Raw genomic sequence first — 20937 nt, forward strand, 5'->3', positions numbered from 1 at the left:
CAGACATAGTTTTTAAATTTAATGTTCTGAGTCACCTCATTGAGTTTTTGTTGGCCATACATAACCCTTTTTAGTTCTCATTATGTTACTTTGTAGCATTAAAATTAGTACAATAGGCATCTATGATTTATTCTGCTCATTGCCTAATTTAGGTGTTTCTTTCTGTCTTCTACAATTACATACCCAAAAAGAATACGGTACCTCTCATCATTGAGCCAAGATTTCTTCTTCCTCAGAATAAAGAAATAGAGACTTTATTATTTAGGTTATGTAGGATTTTCAGCTAGACAGTGGAAGAGATAATCATAGTGAAATGTTACTTGCCAATGTCTGTACTGAATTTTTGTTATCCATTTTGTCTCCCTTTCAATTGCTCAAGGAAGCCTGTTATGATACCTGGTCCATTCTGACCAGGTAAGTTAAAGAGAGAAAATGTATGAGAATAATAATGTTTCCCCCACCCAACCCACTAGGCCGGCAGTTAACCATCTTCAACACTCAGGCGCAAATAGCCATCGGTGGAAAGGACAAAGGACGCCTCTTCCAAGGCCAACTCTCTGGGCTCTATTATGATGGTTTGAAAGTACTGAACATGGCGGCTGAGAACAACCCCAATATTAAAATCAATGGAAGCGTCCGGCTGGTGGGAGAAGTCCCATCAATTTTGGGAACAACACAGACGACCTCCATGCCACCAGAAATGTCTACCACTGTCATGGAAACCACTACTACAATGGCTACTACCACAACTCGTAAGAATCGCTCTACAGCCAGCATTCAGGTAAGCCTAAGCCTTTTTCCAAGCATTAATTGCTTCTGAATGTTAATCTTTGAAAGGTGGTTGTCGCGGTCAGTGTTCTATGTAGCCAAAGAGTTTGAATTACTGTGTTTGTAGGAAGGATCCCTGCAGATGCTCATAGTAATAAGACCCAGGAGAAGAGAAAGGTGAAGTCATTGCTTAAAAAGTTGTATAAGTCTTGTGGCACTCAGGGGCTATTATCCCTACCATATTTATCACTCAAATGGTAAAGCTGTTATTCAAAATGAGCAATGGCCTACACATTCAGTATGAAATACTCCCTCTTTTCATTTTATTACCCTTTCTTTTCAAGTGGCAGAAAGGGAAAATGGGAAAAGAAAAATTTGTTATCATATGAAAGACTATATCCTAGTTCAATTCCATTCACATTCTCCAGATGGCTTTGCTAGAACATGAATCGTTCATTATTGAGCCCAATGGGTGCCATTAAATCAAGGGCAATTGAAGCTAAAAGTTCAACTAATCCTTGTAAAATGAAGTCTTTGTGCTTGATATCAAGTCTTGATTAATCACTTGTAATTTTTCTGTCCATTTTGTTTTATTTATATTTGACCAAGATACTAATTACATTAAAAAATTTGAAGGTTTCAGTTTGGCTATATAGGAAGTCCTTAGTTTTATGGTAAGGTTTTTGTTTTCCACTTGAAAGTAATTATATCCAAGCTAAAGCTCAGTACTCTGCCGACTCCCTTGGCATTTCATAAATCTAGTTAGTAGGGGGTAGGAGGTTAATTGAGTTATTAGCCTTGGATGCTCTGGCATAAAATAAGACATTCCAATTGCTTGTGGGAAAATTACCCCTAGCCTAGTTAGTGTTTGTAGAAAATTCAGTAGATTAGTACTTGTCCTTTCTGTGTCTTAGTTTTAAGACGTTATCTGGGAGCTCAACTGAGTCTTTGACATCACCTTTCCATTGACTCCAGTGGACATTGTAAACCTAAAGTCAATAATCAATTAAAACCCATAAGCGTTCCCATTTTTCAGAATCAAGTTTATGTGAGTTAACTAGTGGTAAAAGTATTGTCTTCCTTTTTCCTTTTCTTTGAGCAGGAACACCCAGACAGCTTCTTACATGACTCCATAGGAACAGTTTGAAGCTATATGTGCCGATTATATTATCAAGCCAATTTTAGGTGATTTTGAAAGGCTACTAAAAACCTGGTTAGCATAGCACGCTTATAGTTGCACATCCTGTTACATGCAGACCTACACACATGCTCAAAAGAAAAAGAAAATAGCTCTTCTCTACTGATATTAAAGCAATAACTCCTGACACTATGCTCTACTCACTGAAAAGAAGATAAAAGGTAATATATATTTCTATTATGACTCTCTATAGCTCAAGAGCAGATATGTTTATTGTTGGTGAAAGGATAGTTCTGTCTGCACAGATCTTGGCAGACTTGTTTTGTTTCTGTCAGAACATATTCTACCGACTCTGTGGGAAGCAGAAAAGCAAATGGCTTTTTCTCCTTAGGAATGGCTGGCCCTGCAGTCCTTTGTAAGGCCAAATTTTCACTGACCTCAGGAAAATTGAATGTTATATGTGGATTCAGGGGCTAAGCCACAGTGATGATCAGTTTTTGGCTTTCCTACCTGTAGGACATACATAAATGGGAGCAAACGGGGTAAGTTCCTAAACTCTTTCCACGAAGTCAGAGCCTCTGGAGAAAAGCAGAGTGTAAGGTGCATAAGTCTTGCCAGTGATCATAACTCTAAATATTATAGAACCTATGGCCATTTTAGAGGCGGTGGACATCTGGGAAGGCCTTTTCCGACAGCCTCTCTCTCATGTGTGTTTCTTTTTTGTTGAGTATAGTAATAATTGGATGACATTTACATGTCTTTACTTCTACCAAGGCTATAAAAATGAGTTATTAATATAGACCTGTTGACCAGCTTCGGTTTCGAGGGTGTGTAAATATATACTCTTGGAAGAAAGCCAACCACCTAGCAGAAATGATTAGACTGGGTTAGAGGATAAAAAAGGCTCGTGTTCTTTGTAAAGACTAAATAGAGAAAATAACTTCGTGCAAAGGGTTTTGGATATTTTTGTTCTTGCCAAGTAGGCATAAGAACTCTGCCCTGTGCTCAATAAAAACTCAAAAACCTCATCTCCAAGCCTACTCTGGTCTCAAGTACATTTTGTAGATCACATCAGACCTATGTCAGACTTGGAGACCCAACACCTATTGGCTTCTACTAAAAGTTTAGGACAATTCCGAGACTCTGGAGAATTTGAGTGAGGAAGGTCCGTCCAGAAGTATTAATATGCCTATGTGATATTTTTGGATGAAGAAGATTCATAAAGGTCTGATCTCTGGGGACATACTTCAGAAGGGGGGAAAATAAGTGGGGAATACTAGAGGTTCATATTCACCAAGCACATCATTCACATTTTCATCTATATGTGAAATCATACATACAACATTTTCCAGTGATACTGTTCGATCCTTCTTTGCTTTGACAACACTGCTAAAGCAAAGTTGTCCTAAAATGAGACTCCTCTAGGGGAACCAAAATAAGCATGTGAGTCCAGAAGTGCAAAGATCTAACTACTCCAAAATCCACTAGTTCGTTCTTAAAGTAAAAACCAAGAAAACATCCTTTAAGGAGTTCTTTTCTGGTAGACCTTGGTTAGTGTTGATTTCAGATCAAAGGAAAACTGTAAAGTACTTTGTTTCAGTGCTGCTCTTACCTGTGTGTAAATGTGAAGAAGTAGTTTTTGAGTTGATATGGCTTTCTAATGTGTAGCCTCCTGGAAGTAATTGGTGCTTTGATCTTTCTGATATTCCAGTTTGTTACAGATATGAGTGTTGAATTTCTTACAAATGACCTGGACTGTTAAATTACTCATAGCTATTATGTCTAAGCATCAAGTCTTGATCCTATATTAAGGAGGATGTCTCTAGGTGTTCCCTTAAAGCTGATGTTAATATGTGCACTGAGAAAGCAGATGGGTGGGTAGGGTAGGTGATAATTCTCAAGTAAAGATCTGGAACTTAGTAGGTGCTCAATAAATATTTATTAAATAAGTCAGAAACAAGACAGGTCCTATTATCTACCTTAAAGTCATTTAACAACTGGCAGTGGCATAGCTTGGGGAAAAATTTTCCTCCAGAATGATCAGGGTACTTTGGACAATTTTATTTTACTTTTTCGGTGGTAAGGCTATAGCCTAGTGATTCAATGCATACACTTGGAGCTAGATCAGCTGGGGGTTTAAAACCTAGTTCATCCTCATATTGGCTAAGTGGCCCTGGACAAGTCACATAGGTTCTAGTTAACTATTGCTGTGAAACAAACTTCCCCATAATTTGATGGCTTAAAACAATGATGTCATTAGATCTCACAATTTTGTGGGTCAGAGATATGGGCAGGGTTCAGTGAGACAATTCTGCCCCACGTGGAGTTGAATGAGCCCACTCAGTGACTGCTTTTATCTGGGGGGTCTGGCTTTATTTACACATCTTGTGCCTTGGTGCATTACCTGGAAAGATTGAACTCAGCTGGGCTCTTTTTCCTCTCCATGTAGTCTCAAGGATTGCCCTTGTGGTCTCCCCAGCAGATGAGTGAGCCTCTGTTCATGGAGGCTCAGGGCTCCCAGAGACAGGAAGTAGAGGGTACCGGTTTTTTATAGCCTGGGCCAGTAACTGGCACATGTCACTTGTACCATACTCTATTGGTTTAAACAGTCACAGAGCTTTTCCAGTTTCAGAGGAGGAGATGTAAATATCACTTCTCAATGGGAGAAGCGGCAAGAATTTGCAACCAACCTAAGTTTACTACATTGTAAAATGCGTAGTGACTATGTTAAATGATTATTGTAAGGACAACTAAGTTAATACAAGTAAAATGCTTAAAACAAGTATACCATGCAGAGTAAGATTATATATATTTTAATCATTATTATTATATTCTACCCCCAACAATTGGTGTGTAAGTCAATACCTTCTCAAGCAAGGATCTGCCTCAGAAAAAGGGGGCTGCTTCTTTGGACACTAGTGGCTATAGTTTTACAGTGGGGCCTGGGAAGTTTGGGGGGGAAATAGAAATTTTAAGGTGAGTCAGGGTAGAATTTAGAGGCTGAAATTAGTCCTCGCAAATCAAAAATGTCTATGATCTCAGGAACAGACTTCGACACCTCACTACCCGTTTTTAATTTTCTCTCCCATTTTTAAACCAACTGAGAGTTCTATGGACCTAGGAAAGTATGTTCCCTTATGAAATCTGTCTATCCACACATTTTCTTAGGGTTACAAAGGAGTGGAATCCAGGTTCCTTGCTGTTATGGCGCTGAAAATCTAAAGAGGGCAAGAGGGCTTTTCATTAGGTCTTAATGTGAGGCAGTGACTTTTGAATGGTTTTGTGTGTTGCGGGTGAGAAGGGGATATAGGGTGGCTTGGCCAGATTGTACGGATGAGGTGGGTGTGAAACTGGGCCTTATAGAATGAGTATAATTGACAGGTGGTGAGAGGAATGTTTTCCAGGTTGGTTGAATGCCAGAAGCTAAGTCCTAAGAGTCAGAGACGATAATTTTAGAGAGATAGCCAGGTCCAGGTAGAACAGAGAATGCACGGAGGTGATTCATGAGAAACAAGGGGTCTGGACTCTGAGGGCCTTGGCCTGGAACCCCAAGTGGGAGAGAACCCAGAAGAGTGAACTGGATTGGGTTCCTGGTAGATGTCACTTTCAGGGATGTGCCAGCAATAGTACAGGCACTTCCACTACAGCCTACTCTGACATTGGTTGGTGGTAAGTATCATGACACCTATAGGTCAGCTTCTAAAATGGAAAAGTTCAACTCAGTCTAAACTCACATTCCTTGGTCCTCATTCAGGATAGAAGCAAAAAGTGAGAAACAAGAATCTTAGGCCTCCAGCCTGAGTTGTCATCAGCAAAAGAAAAAGAGAGAGAGCTCAGTGTGTTCTGTGCAAATCATCATTTGAAATCATTTATAATCTGTTAGCAGGATGCTGATCATGGTACACTTTTTCTGTGCTGGGCATTGATAAAGTCACCTTGACATTGGCCAGCCAGTGCCAGAAAATCACAGTGCTCAGCCTGTGTTGGAACTATCCTAATAAACAGCAGAAATAAAAGACAAGAGGCTTGTGAGATTTCATTATCATCTCAAGCTTCACAAACTTGGCAGTTAGATGTGAATCACTTGCAAAAATTCCAGAAGGAAGCAACCATTTTCAGGCTTTGTAACAGTTTGTATATGGAAAGTCCTCCTTTTGGCTTTTAAGCCTCAGGCTGGGGACAGTAAGCAGCACACTTCAGCCTTGATAACGATGATTGCAAAACAAAACAAAGCAAAAACTTGGGATTAAAAAGTTGATTCTGCACACTGTTCTGGATAGAGTCTCAGGATGTTGAAGGGAAGATTGTGCACTTCAGCGTTAGAGTTTCTCAGTTGGACTCCAAGTTCTTCCAGTCACTTAGCTGTGTATCTCTGGGCTTTAGTTTTTCCAAGCCTCGGTTTCTTTGTCTGTAAAAGTGGTAAAACGGTGCCTTCCCAATAGGCTCGTTTTGAATAGTAAGTACAATTATGTGGAAAAGCACCCCAGAAGGTTACACTAAAAAAATTCACGTTAGGAAGCCACTTCAACCTAAGAGACTCTCCCAGAATTCACAGATTCTCATAGAGCTTAGCCCTCCTGCAGGATTGGATAAGCACAAGAACGATTTTTTTTGCACCCACACAAATCCACAATGACCTAAGATCTTTTTCTCAGGGTCCCAGATTGAATCAGAACCCTGAGCTCATCAATTAGGAGGGATTTCTATCAGAGACCCTTTCATATTAAGGAGTGGGAATTGGCTTTGCTCAAATTATTACACATAGACTATTCTATTAAGTAGATGTGTATGAAGTCACCATTTTTGTAGGTCAGAATGGTGAGATATCAGCATTTTCATACAGTTCGGTGAAATACATGACTCATAGTTTTACAGCATGCTGCGAGCAATGGCATTTTGGTGTGAAAGCTAGAACACCACATTCTCTCAAGGTTCTTTGAATAGTCAAACTGTCTTGCGCTGGGCTACGAGACAGATCTACCTTATCCCAAATACCATGCTCGAACAGGATGTAGATCTCACTGAATCAAGAGTGGTTATACTTCCCCAAAGAATTATCCCCTCGGGCTCCCTCCACCTTTTCCCTGCTGCCACCAACTTGATAGAAGCGACAAGGAATCCACACAATTTTCCTTTCCTTGCTTTTACCACTAGACAACAGAGCCTCTGGGGGAAGTTTATTTTTAGGATCAGGGCTCAACTAATATTGATTAACAGTCTTACATAATGTGCGGCTCCGGGGCTCGTTCCTTTCCTGCCAAGCCTCATAACTGGGGAAGGTGCTGAAGATTTGTCAATCTAATTAGACTTTCGCTGGCGGCCCAGAGATATCTTCTGTCTTCTCCTTACCCTTACACAGGTACTTTCTTTTCCCCTCTCAGAGAATAATTTGGGAGCAAGGAAATTGGACTCTAATTTACTCATTGCCTGTTAGAGTCTCCAGTGACATTTTCTCTCTGGAATGGTACAGTTCTAATTTTTTTTTAACAAAGGAGCTTGATGGGTTTACCTACCTCTTAAAGACTTATATGTTGGCAGTACAAATTGGCCAGTGAAGTGACTGCAGTGTTGTTTCCTTTCATCCCCCTTTTAATACTTAATTTTAGTGGCTAGGACAGGTACTTCCCAAAGCGATGTCTCGTCACTTAAAGGGTCCTGACAGCAGACAGGCTGGAAGTCCACAAGTTCCCAGGAGAAGTCATGGAGATGCCTTTCTAATTAGGTTGTAATATTTATAGAACGGCATTTCCACCAGAGCTGCTAATAAAGTGCTGAATCTGATCTTGAGACATCCGAACAGCTGGGAAGGCAGTGGGGTCAGCTCCTGGGTACCCACACGTGGAGGCCCCGAGTGTTTTTACAGCTCAGGGTGGTTTTCCCGATTACCTAACACGACTCAGCCAAGTCTAAAGCCAAAATTCTCACCGTGTGGCAGACGGATCTCCTCCTTCCTGTTTCTCAGACTGTGTTTTCTACCGCAGTCCTCCAGGCACACAAGGTCTTCTTGATCTTTCTTGCACACGGGGCCAGAAGAAGGGAGAAGAGAATAAGCCAGGGTTGCATAATTGCAGGGTTCGATTTTTGTCTTTATTTAAAATGCCAGTATTTTTTCACGAAGTTTTTTTTTCTGCATTAATGTTGATTTTAAAATATTGCAATACAATATTATTTGTCTTGAAAACTGAGTTTTGGAGCAACCCCTTAAAATTGATACCATAAGTGATTGCCTCCTTCGATAATCCGGGCCCTGTTGAACGTGCCAAGCAGGCCTGTGCCTTGTCACCTGCCCTTTCCTTGGCCTGAAACAGCTCTTCCCACTGTTCACGTGACTCCCTGTCACTTCACTGGGGTTTCTGCTCATATGGCGCCTTCCAGAGAGGCCCTCCTCGACCGTCTCATATAAAATAGCACCCTTATCACCTTCTCCTGCTTTGCAGTGTCTCAGCGCAATTCTCACTACCTGACATTATATCACGTATTTATTTGTGTATTGTCTCTTTTTACTGGGATGTGAGTTCTAGGATGGCAAGAGCTTTGTTTTAAGCACTGTAATAGCACGGTGCCTGGAACAGTACTTAGCACGGAGTAACACTCAGTCAACATTGATTGAAAGGCACGAATAGGCGACAGTCTGCCAGTACCTTGTCAGCGAGTCCACAGGCCTTGCAGTATTTACAGGCTGAATCTCACTTCCAACCACCCCCCACTTCCCACAGCCCACTCCCTGCTGAGACTCACCAGTGGGATGGTCATCACTGTTTTGGCTGCTCTTGGAACCCTGCCTTAAGAATAAGGAGTCCCAGACATGTGTCCTTGTCTCTGGTGGGCAAGATTGTTCATATTGACTTCCAAGTGATCTTTCCCTAGGACTGATTAACCAAGTCCTAGTTTTAGCAAGGACTAGTCCAAGTTCTAGCAAGGGCTAATTCTAGCACTTATAGGTTTCAAAATTTGGGGAGATGCAGTATCACCTACTTTCTTTCTTTGTTTTCTTTTTTTTTTTTTTATTTCATCTTATTGTTATGGGAGATACAGAATTGCAGGTTACATACGTTGCCCATGTACTGCCTTTCCCCCCAAGTCAGAGCTCCAGGCCTGTCTGTTCCCCAGATAGTGCACATTGCACCCATCATGTAGGTATATATCCCTCCCTTCCCCACCCCCCCTTCCCGAGTCAGCACCTTCAAGCCTTACCATTCCCCAAACAGTGAGCAATGCACTCATTGTGTAGGCATACCCCCATCCCCTCCCCCACCCCCCACCTCAGTCTGATATCCGATTGGTGTCATTCCCAGATGTGTATTTAGGTGATGATCAGAGAAACCAATTTTCTGGTGAGTACATGTGATGCTTGTTTTTCCATTTTTGGGATACTTCACTTAATATAATGGGTTCCAACTCTCTCCAGGAGAACCATAGAGATGTCGTATCTTCATTATTTCTTATAGCTGAGTAATACTCCGTGGTATACATATACCACAGCTTACTAATCCAATCATGTATTGATGGGCATTTGGGTTGTTTCCACATCTTTGCTATTGTGAATTGTGCTGCTATAAACATTCGGGTACATGTGTCTTTGTTACAGAATGACCTTTTTTCCTTTGGGTATATGCCCAATAATGGGATTGCTGGATCGAATGGCAGGTCTACTTGAATCTGTTTAAGATACCTCCATAATGCTTTCCACAGGGGTTGCACTAGTTTGCAGTCCCACCAGCAGTGTATGAGTGTTCCTGTCTCTCCACACCCACGCCAACATGTGTTGTTTTGGGTTTTTTTGATAAAGGCCATTCTCACTGGGGTTAAGTGATATCTCATTGTGGTTTTGATTTGCATTTCTCTGATGATTAGGGATGTTGAGCATTTTTTCATATGTTTGTTAGCCATTCTTATATCTTCTTTCGAGAAGTTTCTATTCATGTCATTTGCCCACTTTTTGATAGGGTTGCTTGATTTTTTCTTGCTGATTTTCCTGAGTTCTAAATAGATTCTTGTTATCAGTCCTTTATCTGATGTGTAGTATGCAAAAATTTTTTCCCATTCTGTAGGTGGTCTATTTATTCTCATGACTGTTTCTTTGGTTCAGTATCACCTACTTTCACTCTCCAATTTCCTCTGCTTGTTTCTTTCCCAAATAGCTTAATTCTTCTAAAACCTGACTTCAAATACAGGTGAATAAAAGTTATTTTAATGTCCTGCTGCTTCTATTCATTGGTAAGGATGGAAAATTAACTTGAGGCTCTTTTACCTTTTTTCTGTGTGTGCGTAGGCAGGTGGGAGTCTCCAACCTGCTTCCAGTTACTGTTCTTGTTTTTCTTTAATAGCTGAGTATATTATATAAACACCATTTTTTCATGGTCATGACCTGTGGTTCAACTGGCCTCATAGTTACCTGTTTTCTTCATGATCTTTTGAAAGAACGTTGATGAAAGATACTATGCGAAACCACTAGATTGAGAGAAGGGACAATATCTACGTTGCTCATCACTGGACATGTAGGGCTAGAATGGTCTCCTGCCACCAAGGGGGGCTCAAAAATATCTGTTCAAGAAAAAAATGTGTTAAATGAATTAAAGGAACTTGAGCAAATGCTTATCTTCAGAGTGAGGAGGCAAAGGACAGGGACTGATATTAGTCATTTTCAAATACAGCTAGGAGGAAGCAGCCTGGTATGAAAGTGTTTGTTGTAGCAGGAGTTGAGAGGCTTGGCTCCAGGCTTGGCTCCTGGGCAGAGAAGTACTTAACACCCTGACTCTAGGCAGACCTTCATTTTCCAGCTGTGGGATTTTAGCTAGGTTACTTTTCGGAGCTTAGTTTTTCATCATCTTAAATATGGAGATTATAATTCCAACTTTAAGGACCGGTTAAGATAAGTCAAGGGTTTGAATTGATGGGACTCAATAAAAGTTATTATTATTGGTGGTGGTGGTGTTGTTATATCAAATGGGATGACAATCCAGGTCTCAGTGGCTAAACTAGTTTTGCAACTCTATTTTATTTTTCTTTCTGTTGCTAATTAGTCACGGGGCCTCTGGCCTGGCAGTGAGCTTCCTCCTCTAGCCTATGCTTTTTTCTCATCAAAAAAGTATAATGGTAAATCTTGTTCTTTCCAATATGTTTTAGACAGTATCTGACATTGTGTCTTGCACACACAGAGGCAGTTGAATGGGCAGATGAGTGAACTAGAGGGGAGAAAGGACAGGGAAAGTTGAAGAGAAGAGAGAAAAGACAGCAAGCAGAGATGCTCTGTAATTGTTGCTGGGAGAACTATGTGCCCATTTCATGGATTTGGATGGATGAGGTTGAGAGAGAGGAATAGAATGCCTTTGATCTAATTAAAATAATGTAACAATAATAATAAAAATAATATTTTTCCATATCCCCCCTCTTTGTTGAGAGTCATCAGATGGGGCTCCACCATGACCAATTCTGTCTAAAAGACAAACTACAGTCAACCTTCTGCATCTATGGGTTCTGCGTCTGCATTCAACCAGCTGAGGATCAAAAATATTTGAAAACAGATTGTGTCTGTACTGAATATAGACAGACTTTTTTGGTCATTATTTGCTAAATGGTACAGGATAACATCTATTTTCATAGTATTTACATTGTACTAGGTATTATGAGTAATCTAGAGATGATTTAAAGTACACAGGAAGATGTAAAGCAATTATAGGCATATACCACGTGATTTGATATCAGGAACTTGAGGATTTTGGTGTCCCCAGGTAGTCCTGGAACCAATCCGCTATGAATACTAAGGAATGACTACACTTAATAAATGTCTCTTGAGTCATCAAAAAGAATCAATATTACCAGTTTAAACTGAGGTCCAAGAATTGATTCTATTTTCTTTCTACAAATACATCATTTTCTTTCTATTTTTATATGGTAGGGAAATGACTTCAAGCAGCAATCATTGCTAGCCAGGCTTCAAGACGGATATTTCCATTCTGTCTTTGACAAGGTGGTGGGAGGGGTGGGATGTGCTTTCATACCTTTCTGTGCATGTTTGAATGCTTGTAAAAATTAGAAACACACTGAGGCTGTTATGACAGCCTTGCCTTTTGAAACCTTCTAATTAATGCCTTGGGTTGTCTAGAGAGCTAGTTCTGTTAGCTAAATGGAGAATGTAAGGTTCTCTTTGGTTTTCTCATCAGTCAGCGATGAAATGGCTGGGGAAATAAATGCATACCATGTCTGTGGTGGCTAGCAGTCACTGAGAGAATCACTTGATGGGAATTTGATTGACTTGTACATAGAATGCAGCCTTTTCTATCTCTCACCCCATTTTATTATGTGTGTCGCGGGGTGTGTATGTATGTGTGTGTGAGAGAGAGAATTAGGGAGACGGAGAGAGACAGGGTGTTCGTGTGTGTTTGCATGTATGATGGAGAATAATAGTACTTCTTAAACTTTAATGTGTGTACAGATCACCTGGGTGATCTTATTAAAGCGCAGATTCTAATTCATATCTGGGGTGGCGCCTGAGATCATGCACTTCTAATAAGCTCCCAGATGATTTCATACTGCAGATACGTGTACCTTACTTTATAGAACAAGGATGGAGTAGTTATTTACAGTTCCTCGCTGAGTAGTTGTAGCATCTGTTTACCTCTCTCTTCCAAGTGGTCTCCCCAAATTTAGTTCAGGCCTCTTCAAGAGGAAAAATCTTGTTAACCGAAAGTATTACGTAAGTGAAAGAGTAGCTACCCAGCTCAGGATTAGCAAAGAAAAATTTATCCCATCAGACAGTGCTGCTCCTGGTTCCAGTTGTCCCTCCTTCCTGTCCCTTACTCTGCTGCATACCCCCAAGGCAGATAGGAAAAAAGTAGTTAGAATTTAACTTGTCATAATATTTATCCCCCTTTCTGAGAGGCGACCTCCAATGAAAGCAGAAGGACGCGAATGATTTTAATCCACAGTAACAATGGGGACCCAGTCCTGACCCTCTTGAGCAGTATAAATATATAAAATGACAAATGTTTCTGCTCTGCCTCTCTGCTTCCTCCTCCCAGATCGTGAGAGAGACACATATTCATGCACCCAGAATTCATACTATAATACACCATGAAATTTCACCCGGCCTTTATCTCAGAGCTGCTGTTCTCATGATTAATGCTCCACTGGCTGGGAAGCTATTCTGCTGAAGAAAGACAAGGAGAGAGGAAGACGTGTGAAATATATCTCTGAGGCCATTTCTCATTATTATTATTATCCGTTATTAGTTCCTTACTATCCTATCTGGCCTGTTAGAGAATGCTTGATCTATTGACCGGGGGAAAGCGATGACATTTGAGAGTGGATTTCATGAGGGAGAAATGAGCAAGGACAAAGAGAGAAATAGTTTTTACTAGTGAGAACTGACCTGCATGAGGTGGTGGTGGTTGTCCTTTATGTTGGAGTTTGTTTACCTTGTGATTGTAGTTGTTTTCATTTTAAAGTCAGATATTGTAAATGCCTCTATCTGTGTCTTCTGTTTTATTTTTGTTTTTTTTTTTTGTTTGTTTGTTTTCCCCCTAGGCATTTATTTTTGCATGTGTTCTTTTGTCTTTATTGAGTCCCTGTCTGTAAGAATCAATATGATAAAACTTATGCAGATGTTTTCTCTGACCACTTATGCAAAAGACAGGACAGAATAGTTTCATTGCTTTGTAACGTCCTTAATATAATTACCTACATGTCCTGGTTGATTTCAAGTTTTGGAAAGGGCTACTTTTAAAAACAATAAAATTCTGTCTATATATGTATTGCATAAAACCACAGTGTCTAATTCTCTCCAGTTTCTCATTCAAAGAAAAGGTGATTGCTAAATTATTTCTGGCTCTGTCATGTAAGAGGACTGCACGGCAGTAGTCCTGGTTGGGAAGATGGGGACGTATTAAGAGCGCTATCACAACGTGTGTGTCTACTGATAAAATGGCAAATTCATTAGCCTCGACAGAGAGTACTGTAATCTGATTTAGAAAATGCTACCAAAGTTGAGTTTATGAGGATATGAGATTTATAGCTGAGGCTCCCACATGTAACTTCAATTTAATTGGATTTTGGAGTCAATTAATGAACATTTAGGTAATTGAGTGCTCAGTATGGGCAGGTACTATGCTAGGCACTTAGGCCACATCAGTAAAACAAAACAAAGTTAAAATCTCTCTCCTTTGAGAGCATGCCTTTTATTCCACAAACATTGGGTACTTCATAAGTGCAAGGCTTTCGGGAAATAAAGAATGAAATAGATATTTCTTCTTCCTTAAAGAAACACTGTCTGGCAGTGTTCTTAAATATTTTTGAAATATGAGCAAACTCACTTTTAGGACAGTTTTTTTTTTTTTTTTTTTTTTATAAAAACCTTAGCTCTCTGATCTGCTAGTACAGTCATAAAGGCAGCAGCCATCTATGTTCATAGAGGTCAACTCTAAGAATAAAATATTTAATTTCTACTCAAAAAGACCAAATTTCAAATGTAAACAATATGTGTCGTAACTAAAAAAGATGGCAACAGTAAACCAAGTTACAATAAAGTGATTGCACCTGAAACATAAGTTTTGCAGTAAACATTGACTGAGTTTGCAGTATTTATTGCAAATATTTCCTTGTATTGGCTTGAGATTATAGTCTCATGGAATGTTTATACTGGAAGCCCCACATAACCTGGTGAGATTTTAGAGATGGGCCATTCTGGTTTTAATTCCTGGTTTTGTCACTCAAAGTAATATGTTCAGGGGCAAATTGCTTAGCCACCTTTTTTCACTTAAACAGTAAGTATAAATTAATTTCATGTTTTAATTTAATTTTTATCTAAATAGCACATCCACATAGTTTCAAACCTTGAATGGCACTGAGATCTCCCCTTGAGGGCTAAGGCACCCATTACTTCAGCTGCCGGGAGTGTTGGCTGATGGCTTCTGGCTGAGTCCTTGACCAAGAACTGGCTTTGACTAATGAAGCCACCTTGCCCTAGGTCAAGTCCCATCCTGGGAGTAGCCCATATCCACTGAGTGGCAGCTGATGAGGTGAGGGGGATGTATAAAGACTCACCCTGCCTTAAGACTGGAAAACTTGTTAGGTCCTCCCAGCTAGAGAGTTTCCTGTGGGTGTTGGTGTCAGCTGAGGTCTGTGTTGCGTGGAAGTTACCCCTTCCTCCTGCTCAGAACCTGACGGCACTGCCCTGATAACTTCCCACACGCCACACTGGGCCCTAGGCCCTGTTTCCTGAAAACCCAACTGAAGACAATGTCATGAGGCTTAAAAGAAAATAAGCAAACAACAGAAGAATAGAAGTTTCTTTCTCACCATGCCCTGAAGTCCCACTCCATACTTGCAGCCCTTTTAGATCTTTTTCAGACATTTCTTGCCATATTTCCAGTAATGTGCTTATATTTCTCTTAACTTCTTCATTTTTATGTATTAGCTAATGACTTTTGACTCTGGAAGAAAAGGATCGAGTTTTCTCCCCCAGCCCATTCCCCCAACACACACACACTACTTTGCTCTCCAATTTCCCAATAAAATTGCATCAGTATTCAGAGTTTACTTTATTATGACTTTGTAATATCATTTATTGAGCAAAATGTAAGATCATACATTAACTGATTTACTCCACAAATATTCACTAAGTACATAGAATGTACCAGGCACTGTTCTGGAGACAGAGAATATAGCAGCAAAAAAACAGAATAAATGGCTACCCCTGACATACATCCTACTGTTATGATTATATTTCCTTTCTTCTGTAACTCTTTGTTAATGAGTACCCTTATTATCTCATTAGCTTATTTTTCTGTGTTATAGTTAGCACAGCTATAAAAATCCTCTCAAGATAAACACACAGGTAGTTTTTATTTTTATTGTTGTTCTTGGAGATCTCCCTTCCATAATCTTGTGTTCTCCTGCTGCAATCCAGGCTGGGTGTTCTTTGCACCTGCTTCCCAGCTGCCATCCTAGGTCTTCCTTGCTCCTCACGCTGGAAAATCCCTGGGCCTACCTCTGGTGTTAAATCCCAAGTTTTACCTTTCTAAGTGTATTCCCTCATTTCAAAGGTACATGTCCTTCTGTAGCCTCCTGAGAAAGGATAGATGAAAAGCAAAATTATTGAGACATTGTCCATCTGAAGAATGTTTTTTTCCATCCTCACCCTTGATTGACAATTGCCCTAGGAGAGACTTGTAGGTTGAAAACACTCTTCACTAATAAATGTAAAAGCATGTGTCCAGTGTTTTCAGGCATTCAGCGCTTGTAGTTGTTGACGTAACAGTTCAGTGTATGATTCCTTGAGTGTACTTGTTTTGTTTGTTTGTTTATTTGTTTTTTTCTCTTGAAATCTCAACTCCTTATCAGTGAACCTCAAAGCAAGATTTATAACTCAGATTTCCAGAACCACATGATGCTGCCCTCTACAACCTCGTGCTCTTGTTATTTGCCCATTAACTGCCCTGGGTTGGCATCCTGATTTGGATATAATTTGTTCAGCTGAGCTGTTACTAAGTGCATATACCCCATCTCTCTCTCCCTCTCTCTCTCTCTCTCTCTCCCTCTCTCTCTCACACACACATACACACAATGAATATCTCTAATTACAGAAAAACATAAGTTTTTGAGGGTAACGACATGGTATAGTAGAGCCCTGAGTTTTATATTTACATACATATGTAAATACATATGAAATATATATAGTATACATATGAAATAAACATATATACATATGAAATATGTGTATTTCATATGTACATATATATACATATATACCTATGAAATATGTAGATTTCATAGGTATATATGTACATATATATGTACATGAAACATAATATGAAATATATATATAAAACATATATATTTTTCACTAAAACTTGCAATTAATGCACAATTCCAGTAAAAATTATTATACCACCAACTCCCTCTATAAACTGAAGTGAAATCTTCAACTCTTTTTTGTGTTCCCTTAGGACCCTGTATTTTTTTTTCCACTTCTACCACAATGCTCATTTCTTAGCCACCTCAGAGAGAATGTGAATTAAATAATGTGTATCAGCACTTTGAATTTTTTGCATCCAGAAATGAGCATTAACTCACTCTTCTGCTTCACGCCAGATGCTTATTTTTGAGAGAAGCAAAGATTAGAATTGTCACTCTGGAATTTTTATGCTACAAAATGTCAATCAATCTGTTGGCATGTCACCAGGTTCCATCACGCAGTGTTTGGTGATAAAGTCTGTTCATTTGGCTCTCGGCTTTATCACTGTAATGCATTTATTAACTTTACACGTGCTGGTGGATAGGTGCTAAAGAAAAAGAATCACTGTCACATATTTCCTTCCCCTAAAGAGGAATAATACATTCTAAGGACACAGATCGGGCACCACCAAAGTAAAACAAACCCAGTGTAGGAGCCAAAGTTTATGTCCATTGTAGGAGCAATGAGTGGAGACTAGTACGAGGAAATTATGAACAGAAAAGTACAAGGGGAAATTTGAGTGGAAATGATGAGGATGTCCCCAAGGCTATTTCTATAAGAAATCCTTTCTCACATTTCTAACCAGAGAACAAAGATTGCTGGAGGCTCTAAAGTAAATCAAAATATTTGAAGAAGAAAGAGGATAAATAGCAAAATTCACTTCCAAAACCATATTAAAAATACCGTAGAGCCATACAGAAAACATTTATAAAATGTCCTTTTTGACTCCAATAGCTACAGGGGGATTCTTGTTGTTTAATTTTGAGGATTGGGGTGAATGTCTCTTTTTGTAATGTTGTATTCAGAAATATGCATGCTAATAATTAGAGGGAAATAGGAATCACATAAAACGATGCCAATCATGTCACTGATAAAAAGGAAATTCAGGTGCATCTCTGAGTTATTTTTGCTCTCTCCCTCATTTGCAGTGAGCTACATTCTTTTGTTTTCCTCTTCACAAGATTAGGATTAGGTATTTTTTATAAGAGAGTTTTCCTCTTTCCTCTGTTGTAAACATCCCCCCCCATCTCAGCATCCTTTTTAAATTCAAGAGACATTTTCCTTTGCAATGTACTATGAAAGGCAATTGTATTAGAAAATATCAGCGATGGCTTTGTCATGTCTGGCGCTGTTAAATCATGTTGTGTTCTAAAGAGCCTGGTAAATGAGGCCGAGGGACTGATTTGACAAGTGAACGAGGCCAGATCTCCCAGACTGCCCCAGAACTCCCTGAGGAGAGACCCAGGTGGTAGATGGAAGCGTTTTCCCTTTAAAGGACTGTGGCGATTCTGGCAAACCTGTATTTTGGGATCTGCTTGCAAGGCAGAGGCAGCATCTGAAAAGCAAGGAGTCTTTGTGGCCATTTTAATCAGTACCTAATGTGAGTTCAAGGCGGAGGTAGAGAATTGAAAGGGGAGGATTATTTGGTCAACACACACTCAATGGCTACTGCCTGCTGTGTGGAAGGACCTGGATGGAAATGAAGGGATGAATAAGACGTGTGTATGACGCCTGTCTTCACGGAGGTTGCAACACAGGAAGAAGGCATCAACGGGCCAATTTCACAAATAATTAGTTAACCACAATCATGACAAAGGGTGGCAAACGAGGGCAGGCTTCTAGGATAGCAGAGAAGGACCAGAGCCTGTCTTCCAATCTGGGAAGACTTCCCTGAGGAAGCAGCGTAGGAGCTGTTCTGTGCAGGATGAGAAGTTAGGTTGGCAAAAGAGGACTAGGGAAAGCATTACAACCAAAGGAAGTAGCCTGTGCTAAAACCCTGCTGCAGGGATCACACCGTATCATGTTCCTATGTCTCTGACCATGCATTGCTGCTGAAGTCTAGATATACCAGATTCAACCATGTAAAAGTGACCAGTTAATGCTCCTCCTTGAAGGGCTAGGCTAGGGGACGACGGTTATTCAAAGAATAACCATCCCATTGTTATGACAAAGGAATGTGGGACTGGTTGCATGAAAGTTTCCCAAGCTAGATTGAACGGCATGGCCATGTGGAATGTTCTGTATGCTCTCCCAGGCTGAAACCTCCTGATGACTGTCCCCGTGGTATGCCAAAGGTGCAGGTTTCCTCGGCAAAAATCAGAGACATAAATCATCTAAGGCAGTGTCTCACAGACACATGTGCAAGGATTGATGAAATGTGTTAATATATCACGCTCATCTCAATTTTTCACAGTACGTTGAACTGTGTGTGCTGAGGGACCATGGACATCGCACACATCATATAATGGTCATGGATGTCTTATCAATAATGTCCTGGAACCTGTCATATATCATAATGTCAAGAAACCATTCCGTATGTGTATTTGTCTAGGTTTCTAGACTTTATGGCTGTCTTGTGTTTCACTTGCTTGTTTCTTCAACAGTTCACTAGTAAACGGAAATCAGTAATTTGAAAACTTCTGATTCTTCTTCCCATTTTCTTTTGCCTTACTTTGGTCTTTTTTCCTGCCTGGTAGAAACTGTGGAGTTCCGTGGAAGTTTTCCTGAAGTCTAATTAGCCTCTCTATTTAATTTTGTAATAAAAACTCTGAACCAGAAGCTAGAGATAATGTGCCCAATTCAATTCGTAGATGTCAATTTCTTTTTAATTGTAATTCTTGTCTCGAGTTCTTCCCACTCTCACTGCCCGGGCACAGCTGAGGCTCCGGTGATTATAAGAGGTTCATGCCTACGCCACCAATTATGCCTCCTGCTTTAGGATTAAATTCATTTATTATCATTGTTGTGATTATTAGTAATAATAACGGGCATCTCCACCCAAACCTGATGAATAGTAGTTTTCACAGTCTTTGCCTCCAAACTTAGCTTATTTCAGCTATTTGCCCAGATGGTTCCTTCCTTGTTTAATAGCAGGGAGCATTCAGTTTCCTGTTGCATTTAAGTGCTATTTTGAGATCATTCAGAAGGTGAGCCTCTTTTTGCAGATTCTTCTTGATATGGGGAGATGGCTTATTTCCCCTAAATAGGAGTCACTATTTAGTGGATGCCAATGGAGTCTTCTCTTTGTGATGGGACTGCTGCTTTGAAGAAATATTTGGACTGGCGAGGGGTATCTATTAGCTCCTGTATCTTCCTTAGAAAGGCCCCAGGTCCTGGTCCTAAAAAGCACGCATGGTTTTGACTTCTATGCTGACTCCAAAAGAACACTTACTCTCTGCCTTTCTGCTGGAGGTGTCCATGCCACCACCACTAACAGAATATTAACATGATCCAACCAACTTAAAAATGGAGCCGGCCTCTCAGCAACATGTTAATGCTTGCAAACTTCCTTCTCAGACTCAAATTCCCAGTGTCTTCTGTACTTAAAACTGCACTGGTAGCATGATCACCCAGAGAGCTTCAGGAAAAGAGATCATTAAGAGGCTAGGTCAAGGCTTTTATTTTATTACTTTGCATTTTTGTCTCTGAACCTTCTGCACATCAGAAGAAAGCAATGCAATTTAATTCTGAGTGTGTAAAATATTTGCACTTTAAATTATAAATGTCTCTCAGTGATACAGCTTCTGCAAATAATGCTCCATAGGCTTTCTAGAAGAATATTTATGATGGTTCATCACCAGGTTTAAGATACCCAGACTACTATAGTGCTCTTCCTTGTCTTGGTTTTAAGCTTTTTCACTACAGCTCATTGATATCATTTCTTAATCCTCCTTATCTTGAATCATAGCCTCTTAGACCATTAAACCTTTGCCTATAAAATGAAGGTTTTGGCTCAGAATCTAAAAGAGTGGTCCATCCTTCAAATGCCCTAGGCTCTCGGCTCATTCATTCAACAAATACTGGTGGGGCAGGCAGGGTGATTCCTGCCATGAACCAGACACCATTCTAGGCTCTGTGGCTGCAGTGAAAACGCAATGAAATCATTAATAATGATTCTAGTTCTTATGGAACATACTTTCTGGAGGTAGGGGTGGATACTATCAATAAATAAATAAGCAAGTATGCAGAGGCAAGTTCTATCAAGAAAATAAAGCAGGGGGATATTACATGGGATGAACGATAGTTGGGTGACTACTTTAGGGACAGTCTCTCTATAGAGGAAACGTTTAAGTGGCGA

The 20937-nt window shown here is 40.0% G+C and overlaps 1 protein-coding gene across 12 annotated transcripts in view; it reads left to right on the forward strand.

Annotated features, from left to right (window-relative positions):
* Nucleotides 1–20937, forward strand: part of NRXN3 (neurexin 3) — a 1493796-nt gene that overhangs the window by 1342992 nt on the left and 129867 nt on the right. For 7 of the 12 annotated variants that reach the window (XM_069465175.1, XM_069465177.1, XM_069465176.1 and 4 more), the window contains one exon: nucleotides 474–781. In XM_069465175.1, the coding sequence (XP_069321276.1) occupies nucleotides 474–781 (308 nt within the window). Of the gene's footprint in view, nucleotides 1–473; nucleotides 782–7060; nucleotides 7082–20937 lie in introns of all 12 variants that reach the window. The other 5 variants (XM_069465179.1, XM_069465178.1, XM_069465181.1 and 2 more) reach the window with 1 other exon arrangement.

Source organism: Eulemur rufifrons, chromosome 2, assembly GCF_041146395.1.
Source record: "Eulemur rufifrons isolate Redbay chromosome 2, OSU_ERuf_1, whole genome shotgun sequence".
Lineage (NCBI taxonomy): Eukaryota > Metazoa > Chordata > Mammalia > Primates > Lemuridae > Eulemur > Eulemur rufifrons.